Source organism: Canis lupus, chromosome 19 (genome assembly GCF_048164855.1).
Source record: "Canis lupus baileyi chromosome 19, mCanLup2.hap1, whole genome shotgun sequence".
NCBI lineage: Eukaryota > Metazoa > Chordata > Mammalia > Carnivora > Canidae > Canis > Canis lupus.
In genome coordinates, this window is record NC_132856.1 from 36326097 (window position 1) to 36342947 (window position 16851).

Here is a 16851-nt window from a genome sequence, read left to right on the forward strand (position 1 = left end):
CACTTTTTCATGCCTCAGCTCCTTGATCTCTGGCCTAGTTCTTCCTCAACGCATTCCCTAGCCCTCACTCCTGGCGGCCAGCCCTGTCTTGGAAGAGTTAAACCCAGCCTCTGCCTGCCAGGACCTTGGGATTTAATAGGGAAACTTCCAGCCAGTTTCTATATTATGAAAATGCGTTTTTCCCTCTTTAATCTTCAAAGTGACCAGCGACAAAAGCAGCACAGGAATTGCCTCTCAGGGCACCTCCACATCTAAGTTGGAAACATTTGTGATAGCCAGATGGGAGTGCAGGTCTGCCTGAGGGGCCCGTTGTTAACCGTTTCTCAATCACCCTGGGAGCCCATCAGCCCCAGTGGCTTTGCAGAGTTCACTTAATCCCCGAGCAGAAGCCGGAGGTGGGAGACAGGGCTGCAGCCATGGGTCTTGTATGAAGTGCAGACCTGTAAGGGCAGACAGCCACTTTTAAATGTAAATTCAAACCAGAGAGCATGTCCCCTTTTAAGTGTTGTGCAAATGTGACTGGCCTTGGCTTTCCTCAGAGATCGCCTCTGCTTTCCTCTAGCTCCTCGTTGGGAGTGGACGTCATCATTTTCCTTTGAACAGCGGTCCACTGAGCCGTGGGCTTTGTGAGTAGACTCTGCATGTGCGTGTTTGCAGAGAAGAATTACAATTTTGGAGGCATCTTGTTGTGTGTGCGTTTCTTAAAAACTACACCGTATGAAACTCACAGTAGGTTCTCAGTTGGGATCCACCGTTATAGAACACATACTTGGACTTAAGGACCATGTTTTCACTGCCTGCTCCCGCCCACACATCCAACGCAAAATCAGTGGTACTATGGACACTCCAGAAATCTTGTTCTATAACATTCTGGCCATTTTCCTGCTGACCAGGCCACCCTACCCAACATAAAGGGATTATAATGATATCCTGAGTAGAAGCCAGAATGGCAGCTGCGATGCCTATGGCCTGGCCCAGATGTCCCAGGAAGGTGCCCTTCTGTTTATGCTGCAGTAAAAATTGCTTTGCGACAAAGCAGCTTTAGATTAGATAGAAATCTCATGGAATAAAGGCAAGTCCCACCAATGCCAATGGATTTCATGTGAAGGTTTTCCCCAGACCTTTCAAAGTTACATATCAAAGGATAAGGTCAGGAAGGCAAAGATTCCCTGTGTGGGGATGAAGGAGTGGGAGTAACTCAGCAGCAGACATCCTGGCCATCACTGGGGGAGGCTCTAATTTGGAGCAAGTAAAGCCTTGGAATTATACTTTGCCGGTAAAGGCAGACCCTCCCTCAATAATCTCTTTAGCATTCCACTCCTTCAAAGACAACTCGGACCCCGAAGCCCTCTTGCAGCCAGAAGACATGTGAATATCCCATCAGTTGCATAGAAGCAATAGATTGGAATCCTCCAGATAGTTCACTCAATCTCAGAATGATAAATGATCAATCATTGCATTCCTCCTAAATGAAATTAAGATGTTAAGATATATGGCTTGGGGCTTCTGGATGGGATTTCTGCAGTTGAATTGAAAATGTATTGCTTTGGAACCGCTGGGAAAGGGAGCCATTCTGGATCTATGTTAAAGCAAAACATTTGACAGTGGAGAAGAACGCTTCGGACATGTTAATTTTTTTCATATTTAAAAGCAATTAATCATCTCCAATGCCACAACGCTGGAAGGCCACGATGTAAACTCTTGGAGAGGAAGGAGAAGGCATGTACCTCAATACTCTGAAGTGGAAGTTTTTGAAGGAGCCCATAGGTGAGCTCTTGTTGAGAGACAAAAAGCATCAACTAAGAATCCATCTGAAAGGACAGAGAGTCTGGACAAAATCCTAGGAATACATAGAAATCCACAGACTTTTCTGTTAGCACAGTGAAAAAGAAGATGAGGGAGAGGAAGAGGAAGTAGCCATTCCCTTGCAGTAGGTATATGGAACCACCAGAGATGTTAATTCCTTGGAAAGTCTCTCCAGGCCTCCAGCCAGACCAAGTCAGGCACCGATGTGTTCCTGTAAATTGGGATTGGATGTCTCCATGTGCAAGATTGCACCATGGCCCCACCACCTACTAGCTGTGACTGAGTGTGTAACTTTACCTCTCTGTTCCTATTTCCAGAGCCATGGAATGGGCTAATAATAGCAACCTCTCCAGCACAGAAGGACTGGGTGCCATAGAACAAGTGTCTTTGCTCAGTGAATTTTGGGAAGTCATTCTCCTCCTTGGTACTTAATGCAATTTTAATTAGTTAATCATATGTCCATTTTCATTATTTTTTGAATGCAATGTCTGACATGCAGAAGTGACTTCCATGAAGTCAGCGTCTATCTTGTTTGGCCACATGTCCCCAGGACTTAGCATGGTTCCTGATAGATGCTTTAAAAATTGTGTGTGTGTGTGGGGGGGGGGGGATTGGGAAGGAAGGAAGGAAGGAAGGAAGGAAGGAAGGAAGGAAGGAAGGAAGGAAGGAAGGAAGGAAGGAAGGATTCTTGTACTTTTCATAAGCATAACTTGATGACCATATCAAACACAACCTGAATCTGCCTTTACATCTCATTTAAGAACCCCTGTCCCTTTCAACTCTGCCGACCAAAATGAGGAAGCTTTTTTCTTATTCCCTTATTTGCAGGTGGGTGTGGATTAGGGCTCAGAGGGCTCAGAGACCCTGAAGATCTCTAAGAGGCCGGCAGTGGCTCAGCTGGTTGCTGGCTTGTGTTTATACATTTCCTTTTTTTCCTCTCCACCTACCAAAGAGGTCTTCCCCACCCCCAGGAAGGCTAGAACCTTTTGTTGCAGGAAACCCTGATTTGTAGCTTAGAAAACACAGAAAAGTTTGAAGCAAGTTGAAATTAAAGCACAGTTAATCAAATGCAAAACTCCATTTGGCCCCTATCTGCCAAAAATAAATAGTTTAAAATATGAATCTCAGATCAGCGACAATGATGACTGTGTTTATGGCAGTGAGGTTGACTGCCTTCAGCGGCCATCGTTGCCAGCATGCACCCAGCATTTAGAAATTAAACAGAAACATATTGAACTTGCTGCATTAGCCGTTGCCACATCGGAACGCTAATGGGTTTAGTGACCACAACCGATCCAGGCCAGAGTGTGTCAACAGCCCAAGACCAGCCTCTGCTCGCTGTTTGAGCTTTGCCCAAGTTGTTACAAGTTTAATTCTTTGCAGCTTACTTTTCCTGCTGTGTTGGCCTCTCCTGCACTACTAAAGAGCCTAGCAGCCAGCCCTGTGTCATAGAGCAAGGCCATGGGGGCCCTAGCAAGGGCTCTGCTGATGCGGACACCTCAGCCTCTTGGAGCTCCAGAAGGTGCACTTGACTATCCTCCCCTGCTCCTTGGCCCTCCAGCCTTCTTTATTCCAGTCACTTCTAAAATCTGTTTTGGAAATGGCCCAGCCTGAAGCAAAATGCAAAGGGCCTCTTGATTTGCCACTCATTTGGAAAAGTGGAGTCTTCCTGCCTCTCTTCCTGCACAAGAAAGCATGCTGCGTAGTGTTCGCACTGTGAGGGGAGGGGGGGTGGTTCTTTGCATTACACTCAGGCTTTCAGCCCCGTCTGAGAAAGGACGTCCGCTCTCCCTATTTCTGGGGAGCCAAATCAAGCCCTGGGCTGCAGTCCCTCGGCCGTGAAGAGGTTAAATTGCTCAACCGGCTGGATCTGTGTTTTCCTGCCCACACTTGCTCCTGGCCTGAGGCAGTGCCTGCTGTTTGGGGAGGGGGGAAGGGAGGTCTCGCCTGGACCCAGGTGGCCGACAGGCAAACCATGTTATTAAGAAGCAGGGATCACAAAACCTTGATCTTCAAAAGAGACCCCTAATTAGTCGCCAGCCCAAGAGTAAATGGCATTCCGCCTCAGCGAGGCGGGAAGGGAGCCCTCAAATCCTGGGGACTAATTGCCATTATTGGCTCTATGAAGATCCTGTTGTAAACACTTGTCATCTGAGCCACTTCTCAGCGGCAAACTTGAGATATCAAATTGTTCCTTCGTGTTTCAAATTCTACAAAATGCCTTGCTGGCTCCTCTTTCTAGGAGGAGCATCTCATTCCTGCCCGTGACTGCTTTCTTCATGGGCAGGCTGGAGAGATGTTTCCCTGTTAGGCAAGCTCATCCTAAAACTGAATTCTTGTCAGTAAGGGATTTGAAAACATGCTTTACTTTATTCTCAATCGAATTTGAAAATTGCATTTCAAAAGCGAAGATTTAATTGCAGGTGGAACAATTTCTCATGAAGCTCACTCATGGGGCTTAAGTTTTGAGGCCCCTCAAGTAGATAGACTTTTCCTAAGACCCTGGGAGAAGCCCTCGTGATGCGGAAGAGTCAGCTATGTGTGTCTTCTTTATCTCTAAGAGGGTCCACTGAATGGTATAGAATCAGGATGTGCTCTGCAGTAGTACTCAGAGCGTGTATCTTGTCTCATATCAGGCACTCTTGTTACTTCTGGAAGTAAGTGTATTCTCTCTGTTCTTAGACTTAATGGTCCTTGGTTCCTTGGGGCACTTGTGAAGGGAAAGGCAAACTTCTCCAGGCCACAGTGCAGGACGCTAGATCTTGTCTAAGTTTACTCTTGATCTGGGAGAAGTTTTCAAGAACCTGAAGCCAAGATACCCTTCCAGGACAGACTGGCTAATACCAAACCCAGATGACAAAAGAGGCCAACCTGAAGAGAGGTTTGGGAGACACGGAGATTTGGCCTTGTGACTCTCCAGACCACTGGAATTTTATTATCTGGACACGTTCATGGCAATAAATAACGGCAGAGGGAGAGAGAGAGGAAGGAGAAAGCAAGTGAATAATTTGTGAATTTTCTTGCAGCGTGGGAAGAGTCTTCTATTCACCTTTAGGACTGGCTTTAGCAAGCATTTAGGGGCTCTGAGATGCTGCATTCTACGCTGACATCCACAGCCAGCTGTGTGGCAGGGCCAAACGTCACATAGTGACAAATAGCCCCTCTCTCCCAAAGCTGAGCTGTTTCTTCGGGGAGCTAGGGAGCCACCGTTACTCAGCAATCCGTCCTTTGTGTGAACAGCTCAGGGTGGGACTGGAAGGTGGACGTTCTAGACGCAAGGCGGAGGACATTTGCTTATAGGATTCCACGGACCCGTGATGAAAGCGGCCGGTTTTCCCTCTCCAGGTCACCTAATAACCCCAGACAACCCGGAGGCGCGGAGGTAGCGGCCTCCCCGCGCCGGCTTCCCCGGGATGGCTCAGGCACTGTCCCCTCTCCCTGGGGCGCGGCAGTTCCGTCTAATGAAACAGTCCCTGTCTCCGATGTCCCCCTCGGTGCTCCCAGAGATTCCCAGAGCGTTATTGTAACCTATACGTTTCACTGATTTGAGATGTTAGAAATCGCATGCCAAACTTTTGGTTATTTTAACTAGTTCAGGAAAGAAAGACTAACATCGGTTTTGACAACAAACAAAACCAGTTTTTGTTCTATCACTTATGTTTAAAAGATTCCAATTTCAAACTAAACACAATGTGTGGTTATTCTGTCAGCGATTTATATAGCCACCAGGGCGCCACAGTTACACACTGCATACATCATTGTATTTTTAAAATGTACTTAATGAACATTTTTTTTTCTTTTCTAGTAACTACTTCATTGCCTTAAATGAATGCATTCCAATAGAATTTGTAACAAATGACCACTTTGTGTTTGCATTAATGCCAAACACGTTTAACAAATTTTTAACAAGGAACCCTGGCAAGATGCCAAACTCCTAGAGGGACACTGAAGGAATGCTATAAATTTCAACTAGATTTTACCTTTTCACTTAGCTCAGCAAGTGACTTAGGTGTCTCGCTATCTCAGGATTGTGGCATTTCTACTTTATGTCAGATAAGTTGTACATTTTCATTATTTTTATTACTTAGGTTGTACCTATTTCCACAGGACTTTTAAATCTGTGCAGCCATGTCTGAAATAATACGATGGCAGCTTCGAATAGATGTTTATTTCTGCGAAATTTCTCGTGTCTTGTATAGGTTGGTGGACGCATGAAGGCAAGACATGGCCTTACCGAAAATTAATTATATTTAGAACAACACAGTCAACCAATTAAATACAAAAACAAGGGATTAGACCAGTGGTTCTCATCCTGGGTGAGGAGGTGTTTTGCTCCCCCGAAGGTATTTTGGCAATACTGGGAGCCGTTTTTGATTGTCATGACCGGGAGAGTGGGTGATGCCCACTGGATAGAGGCCAAGGATGCTACTAAGCATCTCATCACAACAAGCATCCCCGCAAGAGTGACTCAGCCCCAGGTGTCCTTGATACCAAATCAAGAAATCTTGGAGTAAAGTAACAAAGGCCTTTGGCTTATGTCTCAAGCTGAAGAAAGTATTAGCTTAAAGAAACTTGTAACTAAAAGCACATCTGTACTCAACCGATGTTTTCAAAATTACACAGATTATCTAATGCTGATGTTGAGTGGCAGATTTCTTTTTTTTTTTTAGATTTAATTATTTATTTATTCATGAGAGACACACAGAGAGAGGCAGAGACATAGGCAGAAGGAGAAGCAGGCTCCTTGCAGGGAGCCAGATGTGGGACTCGATCCCAGGACCCCAGGATCAGGACCTGAGCCAAAGGCAGATGCTCAGCCACTGAGGCACCCAGGTGTCCCAAGTGGCAGATTTCTGACTTTTAGTCCCGCTGCTGACTGCCCTTGAGCAGAGAAGAGAAAAGCTGGCCTATGGTACTAGCCTGGCCTAAAATGTCAACTGAGGCAGTGCTGAGAATGCTAGGGGCCCAAGTATGAGAATGTGTGGGCCCGATGACCACACCAGGTGCCACCTGCGGGAGGCCGCTGCTAGGCAGTGGGAATGGTCTCCAAGGTGGGGCCAGGGGCAGTGAGGGCCCCACGTGTCCACAAGAAGATAGCTTTAGGTGTTTTCTGGACATTTTTATTTTAATAGCTATGTAATTATTATAATGTATGCTAGACAAATACTGGCTCTGTTACGGTATAAAAATAAATCTTTTTTTTTTCCGAGTATAAGTCCTATTTTTTAGAATGATGCAAACAGGCACCTACATAAAAATAAATCTTTCTTAAAAAGGAAAATTTAAGTTTTAAAAAAGATTTTTAAAGAAAATTATCAATTAAATGTGACAGGTGTTATGAAGATATTACAAAGCCTGGGAAGGTGGAAAACAAAGGATCAAGGTTGAGAAAATTCTGGCATCAGAGTAAAGAGAATGGGCTCTAGAAGCGAAAAGACGTGGGTTTATATCAGACCCCAGGAAGGTGAAAATTTGACGTAAAGCGTTCATTCAGTCCCCGGAAGCCTCAGTTTCCTCACCTATGTCAGGGGCTGTCAACCCGATAGTTCTATGGTGCTCTCAAGCTTGTTTGAGATAATTGGAGCAAAATCAGAGAGCACCAGGCCAGATGGGCGTGCGCCAAACATTAGCTATGAATAATTCTGACTACAATACTACCTACAGAAATAAATCCTGAGGAGACCTAGTAGTATATGCTGCTGTCCATCTGATTTCCTCTACCTAAAACACGGTGGGTGACTTGCACTCAGAGCACAGAAACTGAAATGGAAATCCAAATCCAGAGTGTCTCAGTTGCCCTTGGCAGAAAGCTCTACCATCCCCAACAGCAGTTTGCAATTCCAAGCTGAGTGCTTGCTGGGCCCACCCCACCCCCCACCCCCACCCCCACCCCCCACTCCCCACCCCCAGCCCTTTGGGCTCTCAAGTGTTACATTTTATTGCCCTGTGGAGCTGTAGGAGGCCACTCGCAAGGTAAAATGTTGCTCTCCACTCATATTTTTGAATTATGGCTTCAAGGTGGTTGCTCCTATCAAGAAAATTAAATGATTTAACATAATTTGTTGCCACTTTGATCACAACAATAATAAATAAATCTTCATGAGAAAAACGGGAAACCCATTCCGCCCTGTTTTAAAAGATGTTAAGTAATAACACAGATGTAGTTATAGATTTTTTTTTTTTTTTTTTTGAGCAGAAACGACTCTACTGGGTTTTCCTGTGAGCAGAATCACTAAGTGGAGTTTTGCAGCAGAATGCCTGCTGCCCCCCCAGAATGAGCTGCTCTTCTCTTTAGGCAGTTGTTAATTAGCCTATCAAGGGCTTGCTATTATGTGGGCACCATGTGCAATGTCAGAGGCATCCAAAGCCAGCGTGAATGGGTGTCTGTTTTTGTACCTGGGGCCACAGCACACATTTGGAAAGCACATGGAGCGTAATGGACATTAACCCAGATGTCAAAAATAGCCTGCGTTTTACTACTGTTATTAAACAGTTTCCCCTTTAACCCCTCCGTGTTTACCAAAGACCCCTTTCTCCCAGTCAGTTTCTGCAAATCACTACTGAAAGGGCAGGAGAAGAAAGTCATAATCGGGCAGGTGTCTTTATTCCAAAGAAAAACAGTCTGAAGGAATATTTGTGAGACACCACACGTTTATAGCCTGCTCTCCTGGGGGCGCTTGTCCTGGGACAGAATCTTACTGCTGTGCTCAGGCCGCCTGCCCCACCTCCACAGGCACCCCCACCCCCACGCCTGCACACCAACTGCCAGGTTGGTTCCCTTCCCTAGAATGGAGTCAAGATTTTTCACAATGGAAATAGACTTCTATTCCACTATGATACTAGTTACACATTCTTTGGATTAAAAAAACCTTAGAAGTGCAGCAAAACAAAGATCCTAAAGAAAATTTTAAAACACCAAAGATAATTAACAGTATTCTGGTATATACATTTGCAAGTGTTTGCTGTAAATGAGTGTGTTGCTACAAATAGAAGATCGAGCTACACATATAGAATTATTATCTGCTTTTTTCACTGGAAAATTGTGGACATCTTTCTGTGTTAAAAAACACATCCTAATTGTCATGTCATATAGTGAATAAATCTTAAGCGTGCTGGTCACAGATCCCTGTTCATTTCATTTAAGCCACAAATTTTTTAAAATCCTCATTCTCATCTCTTTTTGTGTATCTGTTGTTTATCTTATCCTAAAAATAGAGGCTTCATGAGGGTGCAGATTTCATCTTTTTAATTATCATACCTCTGGCACCAAGCACATTGAGACAGAAGGGAGCTGTATTGGTTTTCTATCAATGCATAGCAAATTAACACAAACAGTGACTAAGACAGCACTCATTTATCAGCTCACAGTTCCTATAGGTCAGAAGCCAAGTCATGCACTACTGGGTTCTCCTCTTAGGGTCTCATGAGGCCAAAGTCAAGGTATTGACCAAGCTGGACTTTAACCTGGGGGGTCTGGGGAAGCATCCCCCTCCAAGCTTATTTGAGTTTTTGGCAGGTTCAGTTCCTTGTGGTTGTAAGACTGAGAGCCCTGTTTTCTTGCTGGTTGTCAGCTGGGGGCTGCATTTGGATTGTGCAGGACACTCTCAGGTCCTTGTCCCATGATTCCCCTCCATCTCAGCACCGCAAACCCCAGTCGTATTTCAAGTTTCCCTTTCTCTCCCACTACTACCAAGAGAAAGGTCTGTGCTATTCAGAGCTCCTGCGATTAGATTAGGTCCCTCTTGATTAACTTAAAATCAACTGATTAGTGACGTTCATTGCATCTGTAAGGTAGCATAATTATGGTGTGAGTTGTTCACAGTATTGATCTCAGGGATCAGAGCAGGAAATCTTGGTGGGAGGTGGGATTCTGCTGATTCTAGATGCCCTCTAACACCTGTGGAATGCATGAGTGGCTCAAGGCACAGAGGATGCTAAGTGAGCAAGACTGGCCTGGCCCCTGCCCTCTGAGATATTATAGCCTAGACCAGTGTTATGCAGATAGAGATATAATGCATGCCACACCAGTAGTTTTCAGTTTTCTAGTAGCCATGTTATATATAGTAATAAGAAAAAGCTGAAATTCTTTTTAAAGATTTTATTTACTCATGAGAGACACACAGAGAGAGGCAGAGACACAGGCAGAGAGAGAAGCAGGCTCCATGCAGGGAGCCTGATGCGGGACTTGATCCCGGGACTTCAGGATGAAGCCCTGGGCCGAAGTAGACACTAAACCGCTGAGCCACCCAGGGATCCCAAGAAATAGGTGAAATTAATTGTAGTACTCTATTTATTGGTCCAGTATATCCAAAATATTGTTTTAACATGAAATAAATACTTTAAAAACGAAATGAAATTTATACTAGCCAGTATTACACTGTATGTTAACTGGAATTTCAAGAAAAACTTAAAAATTAAACAAATGCAGAGGAAGATAAAAATTAAATGAATAAATTCATACTAAATCTAAAATTCAACATCTCAATTTATATTCATTCAAACTCAATATAAAAAAATGAGTCCTTACTAAATCTTTGAAATCTCGTGTGTATTTTACACTTAAAGCACATCTCAATTTGGGCCAACATATTTTGAATGCTGAGTAGCCATATGTGGCCGGTGGCTACATTACTGGATAGTTCGAGTCCAGACAAATCTCCTGAAGGGAACAGTGAAGTATTCCCTGTGCTCCGTCCCACACTTAAGGGGGTCAGGCCAGACTCCCAGGGAGGAAGGGACATGTAAACTGAGACCAGAGAGTAAGCAGGCATCAGGCACCGGGAGGGTTGGTGTAAATGCAGGTCAGGCAGAAAGACAGTGTTGTGAGGTGAGGAGAAAAGAAAGCTTGAGGTTGCAGGAGCAAGTCCAGCAGGGGAGGAGCCTGATGTGTGGGGCTGGAGAGGCCAGCGTGGCCAGAGCCCTTCCTCCATCCTGAGGGCAATGGCATTGTGGATGCAGGTGTACCCAGGGAACAAGAAATGGAGGAGACATCCTTATGGAAATAGCACTGTCGGGGGCACCTGTGAGCACCCTGAGTCACCACTTGAGGACAGAGTGGGCCTGCTGTGACCCTCCAGGTGAGGCAGGACTGGCCAGAGATTATCCCACAGTGGGTGGCTGCCTGGATTGCCTCATTGCTGGAAGCCAGGATTCCTTTTTTCTTTCTTTCTAGCATAGGCTTATTCGCCCCCCCAGTAAGGGATCATCTGCATTTCTGACTGCTCGACATGTCATCTGAGCCTTGCTCCCAAAGCCATGTGGGCCTCCCAGTGAATGGATTGTCTGGTCGAAGGAGTGGCAACTGTTTCTGAGTGTCCTCTTGTCCACGGCATAAGCCTCGCCCCAAAACAGCGCATGGCCGTTGTGAGGCACTGTGTTGTGCCTAGTGACCTGTTACCCAGCTGGAGATCTTTCTCTCAACTGAATAAATGATTGTTCTTTGCTACTTTATCTTGGAAAAACATCAAGGACATGAGGCATTCACTGTAATTATTTTTCACTCGTTTCCCCATCTGTAAAATATGACCAGTGCATTTTAGTACTACTTTGGGTTTCTCTTTACCTTTTAATCATGTGGCCTTTTAATATATTGGTCAGCCCTTTAAAAGGATGATTAAGAAATGCTTAATGCACAAAAGAATTAGAGCTATGCACAGCTCATGAAGCAGAAAGCGTGCTCTGACTTACAATTTTCATACAAAGTTTGCAGAGATTTTATGTGCCAGAATGAGTAATATGATCTGCTCTAGGAACTCCCTAGCTTTCTGGCTCTGCAAAAGTCATTTTTTTGCCCCCGATTCAAGTTTCTTAACCAGAAGGGTTACACCAAACTCCTCAGAGTATGAATTAGCAGAGTTCATCCAAGCCACATATTTCATGTGTACTGTTTAACCATGGCTGGGACTAACTGCTTACCTGTGTGGACACTGGGATCTTTGGTGCGCTCATTAGTCACTGTGGCTTGAGTAATTCTGAGCGTCAACCACCAAATCAAGCAGCTCAGGCTATATATAAAAAGTGGCTCACACATGTGTGAGTGTGTGTGTGTGTGTGTGTTTGATCTTTCCCCTCCCTGCCATATTCCCCAGATAGCTGCACTATTGCCATGTGCCCGGAAACTCCCGAAGTATTCAAAGGCCATATGTGAATGATAATGAGCATCAGCAGGGAAGAAAGTCATTGTTTGAAGGGTCCTCTCTTCCCACCCATTTTACTGATTCTTCCCAGCTACATTTGTATTCCACATGAAGGCCTCTTATGGGGGCGGTGAGAAAACGTGGGGTGCTTCTGCGTATCTGTTCCCCAGGGCATGAAACATGGGGATGGATGGCTATTACATTTATATTTAGGGTCAAGCACACACACATACGCTGTTGCATGCGGGGATGAAGGCCAACTTTGTTTTGTTCCTCTCTATTTAAGGAGATATCAATGTCCTTTTGAAAAACATGTTCTCACTGTGGCAAAACATACCTTAAAAATGCTCCATTTTAACCAATTTAAGCAAACAAGTAAGCGTAATTTAGTGGTATTTAGTACATACACAAGGTTGTACAACCCCTACTGCCCATTTCTAGAACTTTCTCACTATCCCAAACGATCACTTAAATGTACCCACTAAGCAATAATTCCCTGCTCCTCCCTCTTCTCCAGCCCCTGGCAAACCTCTAATCTATTTTCTGCATCTATGAATTTGTCTGTTTGAGATATTTCATGTAAGTGGAATCATTCAGTATTTGTCCTTTTGTGTCTGGCCTCTTTCACTTATTTCACTGCCATGATGTCTTCAAATGTCATTCGTATTGTGGCATGAATCAGAACTTCATTTCTTTTTAGAGCTGAGTAATATTCCACTGCATGTATGTATGTATGTTTATCCATTCATTTGCTGAGAGACACTTGACAATTGTTTCCACCTATTGGTTTTTGTGAACAACACTGCAGTGAACATTTGTGTACCAGTATCTTTGTCCCTGTTTTCCATTCTTCTGAGTCCATACCTAGCAGTGGACTTGCTAGGTCCAGTATTCTTTTAAACCATTGGTCTCAGCTGATTTGTAAGCAAATGTTAAGTTTTCTGGTGTCCTGACCATCTTTAACTCTCCAGTCTCTATAAAGTCAAGTTAAAAACAGTTTAAGAAACATTCTCATTATAGAAAAGTGTGGGGAGAAAAAAATGAACACATAATCTGATCACATAGAAGTAATCACTGGAACGAACATTTTGGTATATTTCCATTCACTTTCTTGTTGCCTATCAAGAGATATCTATACCTGTATGTGACATATTTTGAAAGAGGCCTCTTCTCAGATGTGTTTACAGGACGTAATTTAACTTAATGTTCACTCTGTCCTTCCTCTATGCTTCCTCCCCGTTGATGCCCTCCTCATCCCAACCAACCCCAACCAAAGCGCGGAGTGGAGGGTCAGCGCAGGGGTCGGGGTTTGGAAATGCCCGCCAGGATTCTCTCCTCTATCAATGGCAGTTGCTTTCCCTGCTAAATTATGTGCTTTCTTGTTGCAGCTATCAGAAGAGCTAACTAAAGGGGAAATGCAGCTCTGCAGCAATATTCTGATAATCTATTGCAGCGTGGCTTACGTCACTGGCCATCACCACCTGGAACGCGCATCAGAACTGGAAGAGGAGCTTTCATTTTCATTATGGTGCACAGTTCTGTTCGACTTGATATTTCCTTTATCATCTCATGTCATTTCTCATGGATTCAGATGTGTTGGACAGGAAGAATGAGAGGAAGAGGAGGAGGAAGATGACAGATCCTCCATTTTTTGTCAGGATTTGGGTGTTTAAAATGTGATCATCTCTTCTGAGTGTCATTATTTGATTAACTTTTATTTATGTTACTTAAACATCATTGGATAAATTCGAACTCCATGGGATTTTACCTGTGGCTTCAGCTTCTGTTGGACAACTAGCTTCATCTCCAGTTTTTCTGCTGGTTCAGTCTAAGTGGTTATTCCTAATGCAGTAGATTATCAAAAAAGTGTAAATTCTGTGAGTGAGTGGTGTTGGCGGTGTTTGTATACCAAGATGCATGGAGTGTTTGATGAAGAAAACAAAACACCAAAAATGGCGAGCCTTTACCCTCCTCTATTTCTTTAGTCCGCTGTTTGAAGAACCATATTTTGATGGTGTAACCAGTAGTTACCTCTGGGCCAGGTTGGAAATGAAATCAATTTTTTAAACCACTAATACTTGCCAAGAAATCGCCTTATGAGAACATGGTGTGTGTCTCTGACAAAGCATGGCACATCTAAATCGATCATTCATGATTCTATCTACCCTGTTTTTGTACCGGAGAGTGGCAAAAGCCTGAGGCACCTGCATATTTCTATTCCATGTGTTCCACTCATCCCCATGGCTGGGATGTGCCCGAGCCTCAGACTCTTACCAGTCCCATACTCACAGGTCTCCATGAAGAAGCTGGGACTCATTCACATTTCAAGATCCAAATGCTGTGCAAACAGTGTAAGCTTAGATCTTCTTCTGTAAATGAAGGGTCATTTCTCATTTTTTTAAAAAATGTCTCCAACATGGATTCCAAAGCATTTTCAGCATCACACATGAAAACACTGATGAATGAGGAATAATCACAAAAGCTGTGTATCTGTATATAGCTCTACACAACATGTGTGTGGGTACAGAGTCATTATTTAAAGCACATGCCAGGGAAAGAGACCAAATTTGGAGGTCTTTTACATATAGAGACATGGTACTAAGGAGAATTTAACTCCTACTGCTTTCTCTGAAGATTCAAAAATAATTAAAGTTCTTCTAACTTCATAAAACTCACGACCAGTCTGGCAAACATGTGCAACTCTCGCATTGATCCACTTTCTCGTCAATGGAAGAAACCCTTCCACAGGTATGCAAGTGGGGGATGAAAATCTGCATTCTTAAAAGGATAAACCGTGAAGTTAAGCATGAGTGGCCTTAATAAATACAGTTGTCTTTCTTTGCTGCTGTGGAAAGGATTCTACACAGATGTTCCTGAAGTCTTGCATTGAATTTAGTTATTATTACTTTTCAAAACGTTGGTGCAATTAACTCTGGACCTCTCCCGTGAGCCATAGAGATATTTAAGAGATAGACACCTTATTTGTCGGGGAAGATGAAACTGTGTCTGAGTTGCACTGTTCATCCTTGGTGCGTTAGGAGTAATATATTCAAGCAGGTTTCTTGCTTCTGGCTTTGTTCTTGTCGTCAGTAAGTATAGCGAACTATGTAAAGCTTTCGTGTTGCATAAACAATCCAAATACATCCATGTTTAAAAAGTTTGTCCTTTAGCAAAGGGATTTAGAATGTCGGTTGGAGAAAAGAGCAGAGTTCTTTGCAAGCGTATATAGCACATTCTGACATAATGTCGCACTGAAAACCCAGGCCACGCAAACGTGTCCCCATGAACAATTTGAGTGTCCTCAAATAGGCGGTCCTCACTGCCTCCTACGGCCAGATCCTGACCTGAACTCTGTAACTGAATACTTGAAGTAGGAGTAGGAATTCCACTAGGGAAAATAGGGTCCTCAAAACAGAAAAAGCAACCAACCATGTATAGTTAGCTATTTCTAAGTATGTGCCAATTTTGTCACAGCTATCGTTTGGGGGAGCATATTCTGCCCCACTCTTGTTGGTTTAAAGTATTATCGATCTTACCGTTATGGGGGCATACTATTTAGTCCCTTAAAAATTAAATTCTGTCTAACATAGCATCTTTTCCCATTTCATGTAATATTCTCTGATGTTTGGGGGTTACCAAAAAAATTCCCTTTTTACAAAAATAGTCTCTGGGTTTACAACAAACACTGTGATGTTGGGGAGATACTTCCTTCATGCAAACGTCAGCAGGTGCCCCTCTAATCATAATGAAGTTGAAAAAAAAAGTTGAGGCTAACATTTAGGAGAAGTTGGTCTTCTTGCTTTGTGCACAAGCAGGCTTGTATTTTATACCCCATTTGATTTTGATGTACAGTCTCGATTTTGTATTTAATGATTTTTGTGTATCCAGTATGCACGTTAACAGCGTGTCAACTTTCATTTGAAAGTGGGTTTCAATTTACTTTTTAAACAGTGTTTATGATGAGACCTCAAATGTGTTGACATAAGCTCTATCTGAGATGTTTTTGTGTAGAGTGGCGTTTGAATGCTGCCAGGGGTCAGTGTATCTAATTCCCAGAGACCCTTGTTTGATAGTGCTTCTTGTAATTTCTCTTCAAGTGAGTGGCATGTGGGTTGTGAATATTGACCATGTGATTATGGACTTCGATATGAAAACAATAAATAAAACTAAGGAACCCTCAGAAACTACCAGTGGGCATGTATTAGCCAGTCATTGTAACCTCGTGTCTAGTAGAAGTACAACAACATACAAGGTATGTACAGTTCATAAATTTGTTATCATGTGTATGAGAAGTACTTCGTGCTGATCGCCTTATTTATATTCATCAAATAAACTTTGTTTCTTTCAGAAGTGAGTTCATTCCATCTCTAATAAATGCTCCAACTGTGGTGGTTTCTAATCTTTTCTGGGTCCTGGGTCTTCATTCGAGGAACCTAAGGTCTTGAAGAAAAACAAATGGCAGAGGGAAGACGTACTCTGGCTTTCCTGGAAAGGCCGAGGCGTGTCCCTTTACACGTAGCTGGAGTCAGAGGTTCATATGAAGAAATGAAGTCATTGGAGGGATCTATCTCCCTTCCCGCTTTCCCCTCCTTTCATCTTTCTCTCTCTCTCTATCTCCCCCTGCTTCTCTCTCTTCTATCCCTCCCTCTTTTTCTCTTTCCCACCTTTTCTCTTTTCCTTTCCTCCTCCCCTCCCCCGCTTTCTCTTTTCCCCTGTCTCCTCTGCACTTCCCATGGGGTTGACATCAGTCCCTGCTGGGTTGTTTCTGCTTGGTGGCAAATATGACTTGCAACAGCTTCGAGCACTCTGGGATCTAAGAGTGGGGACCCTCTCCCTCGGAGCATCCGTGTCAGCCCCTGAAGGGACTCTTACTGGCCCTTGTTGGATCATGCATCTAATTACCTTATTC

The 16851-nt window shown here is 43.7% G+C and overlaps 1 protein-coding gene across 23 annotated transcripts in view; it reads left to right on the forward strand.

Moving 5' to 3' along the window:
* ERC2 (ELKS/RAB6-interacting/CAST family member 2) overlaps positions 1 to 16292 on the forward strand; it is a 906960-nt gene extending 890668 nt beyond the window's left edge. For 19 of the 23 annotated variants that reach the window (XM_072785816.1, XM_072785814.1, XM_072785828.1 and 16 more), the window contains one exon: positions 13331 to 16292. In XM_072785816.1, coding sequence (XP_072641917.1) covers positions 13331 to 13555 — 225 coding nt within the window. In that variant the 3' untranslated portion in view covers positions 13556 to 16292. The remainder of the gene's footprint in view (positions 1 to 13330) is intronic. The other 4 variants (XR_012011918.1, XR_012011916.1, XR_012011917.1 and 1 more) reach the window with 3 other exon arrangements.
* The last annotated feature ends 559 nt before the right edge of the window (positions 16293 to 16851 follow it).